The sequence below is a fragment of the Sinocyclocheilus rhinocerous genome, unplaced genomic scaffold (assembly GCF_001515625.1).
Source record: "Sinocyclocheilus rhinocerous isolate Xijiao unplaced genomic scaffold, SAMN03320098_v1.1 scaffold132, whole genome shotgun sequence".
Lineage (NCBI taxonomy): Eukaryota > Metazoa > Chordata > Actinopteri > Cypriniformes > Cyprinidae > Sinocyclocheilus > Sinocyclocheilus rhinocerous.
Genome location: NW_015627050.1, coordinates 141,175 through 142,330, shown reverse-complemented (window position 1 = coordinate 142,330; position 1,156 = coordinate 141,175). Strand labels below are relative to the sequence as shown.

Sequence of the window (1,156 nt, the reverse complement as noted above, 5' to 3'; positions counted from 1 at the left end):
AGCCTCTGTGGCAGCGCGAGCATGATAAAGCACACAGATAAATCATCTAGTAGCCTACACACCTAATATGAATAATCTGCTCTAAATGAAGTTTGCAGTAGAAAGAAAGATATGGAATTGTATAGCGAGTCAGTTTTATTTCGACCAAATTTCGATGTTTAGCTTATTTTTAAAGGAACATAAAAGCAGTAGCCTATATACATAACTGTTTGGAGATTTGTGATGATGACGAAAAACAGACATTCAGCCGGGTCGTTTGTTTGTTCTTTTTTTTTATGTTAGTCGATCTAACAGACTTGTTGTGTCACCCACTCGTTTTCCCGTGGAAATATCGAGTGAGAGTGAAATGAGCGGGGAAGAGATTGCTGCTGGAGATGTCAGTTCGCCAGAAGAGGGCATTCGGATTCTGTCTGACAAAGTTATGGTGCGACAGGCGGTTGTGGTTAACCACTCACAATCCTGCTGCATCTCTGTACTGTCGGGAACTGTACATGAGAGGAGAAACATTCCCGATGGAGTGGAGTACACTTCCAAACAGTATTCTATGAGTGCAGTAATTTTGGACTGCGTTGAAATCTTCTAAACATCATAATTCTCATTGATATTATAATATCCACGGATTAATATCTACGGTAAGCATCATCCGTTCGGGAAAGACAGTATTTGCGCAGTATGCTGCGATGGAATATAGTAATGAGACGGAAGGGGATTGCTGGGATTTCCATAAGTTTGACTTGTGGTAGATAACTTGGATTTGGAATCGCGCGTCTTCTGCTTTGTTTGTGACCTAAGGTATAATTTTAGGATTTAAAATGGATTATTTCTGTTCGAGTGGATTTTTATGACGATAATTTTGCTTTGAGGGGAATTTAAAGATATGGTCAGTGCAGTGGTCAGTCAGGAAAGACTGAAGATTTCCCGCGCCTGCTCTGCGGTGGAGGACTACAGGCGGCCGCTTGTGGAAGAACCGAACCATCTGAAGAGAGCGCTTGCCATGCCGTTTCGGGTCTCGAGCGGTAGAAAGCTGTAAAACCTGTGTCCAGGAGTTGACTGAGACGCGGTGATGGGTAAGTTTGCGTATTCCCATCGGGCTTAAGTGAACATCTAAAACATGGTGGATGTTTTATGGGTTGATGACCTGGGGGGGGGGATTTTT

At 42.9% G+C, this 1,156-nt stretch overlaps 1 protein-coding gene across 3 annotated transcripts in view; it reads left to right on the top strand.

The window, feature by feature from the left end:
* The first annotated feature begins 527 nt into the window (after window positions 1-527).
* The window catches only part of LOC107720650 (leucine-rich repeat transmembrane neuronal protein 4-like), a 108,445-nt gene continuing 107,816 nt past the window's right edge, over window positions 528-1,156 (top strand). For all 3 annotated transcript variants that reach the window (XM_016528416.1, XM_016528424.1, XM_016528433.1), the window contains exon 1: window positions 528-1,067. In XM_016528416.1, the coding sequence (XP_016383902.1) occupies window positions 1,064-1,067 (4 nt within the window). In that variant the 5' untranslated portion in view covers window positions 528-1,063. The remainder of the gene's footprint in view (window positions 1,068-1,156) is intronic.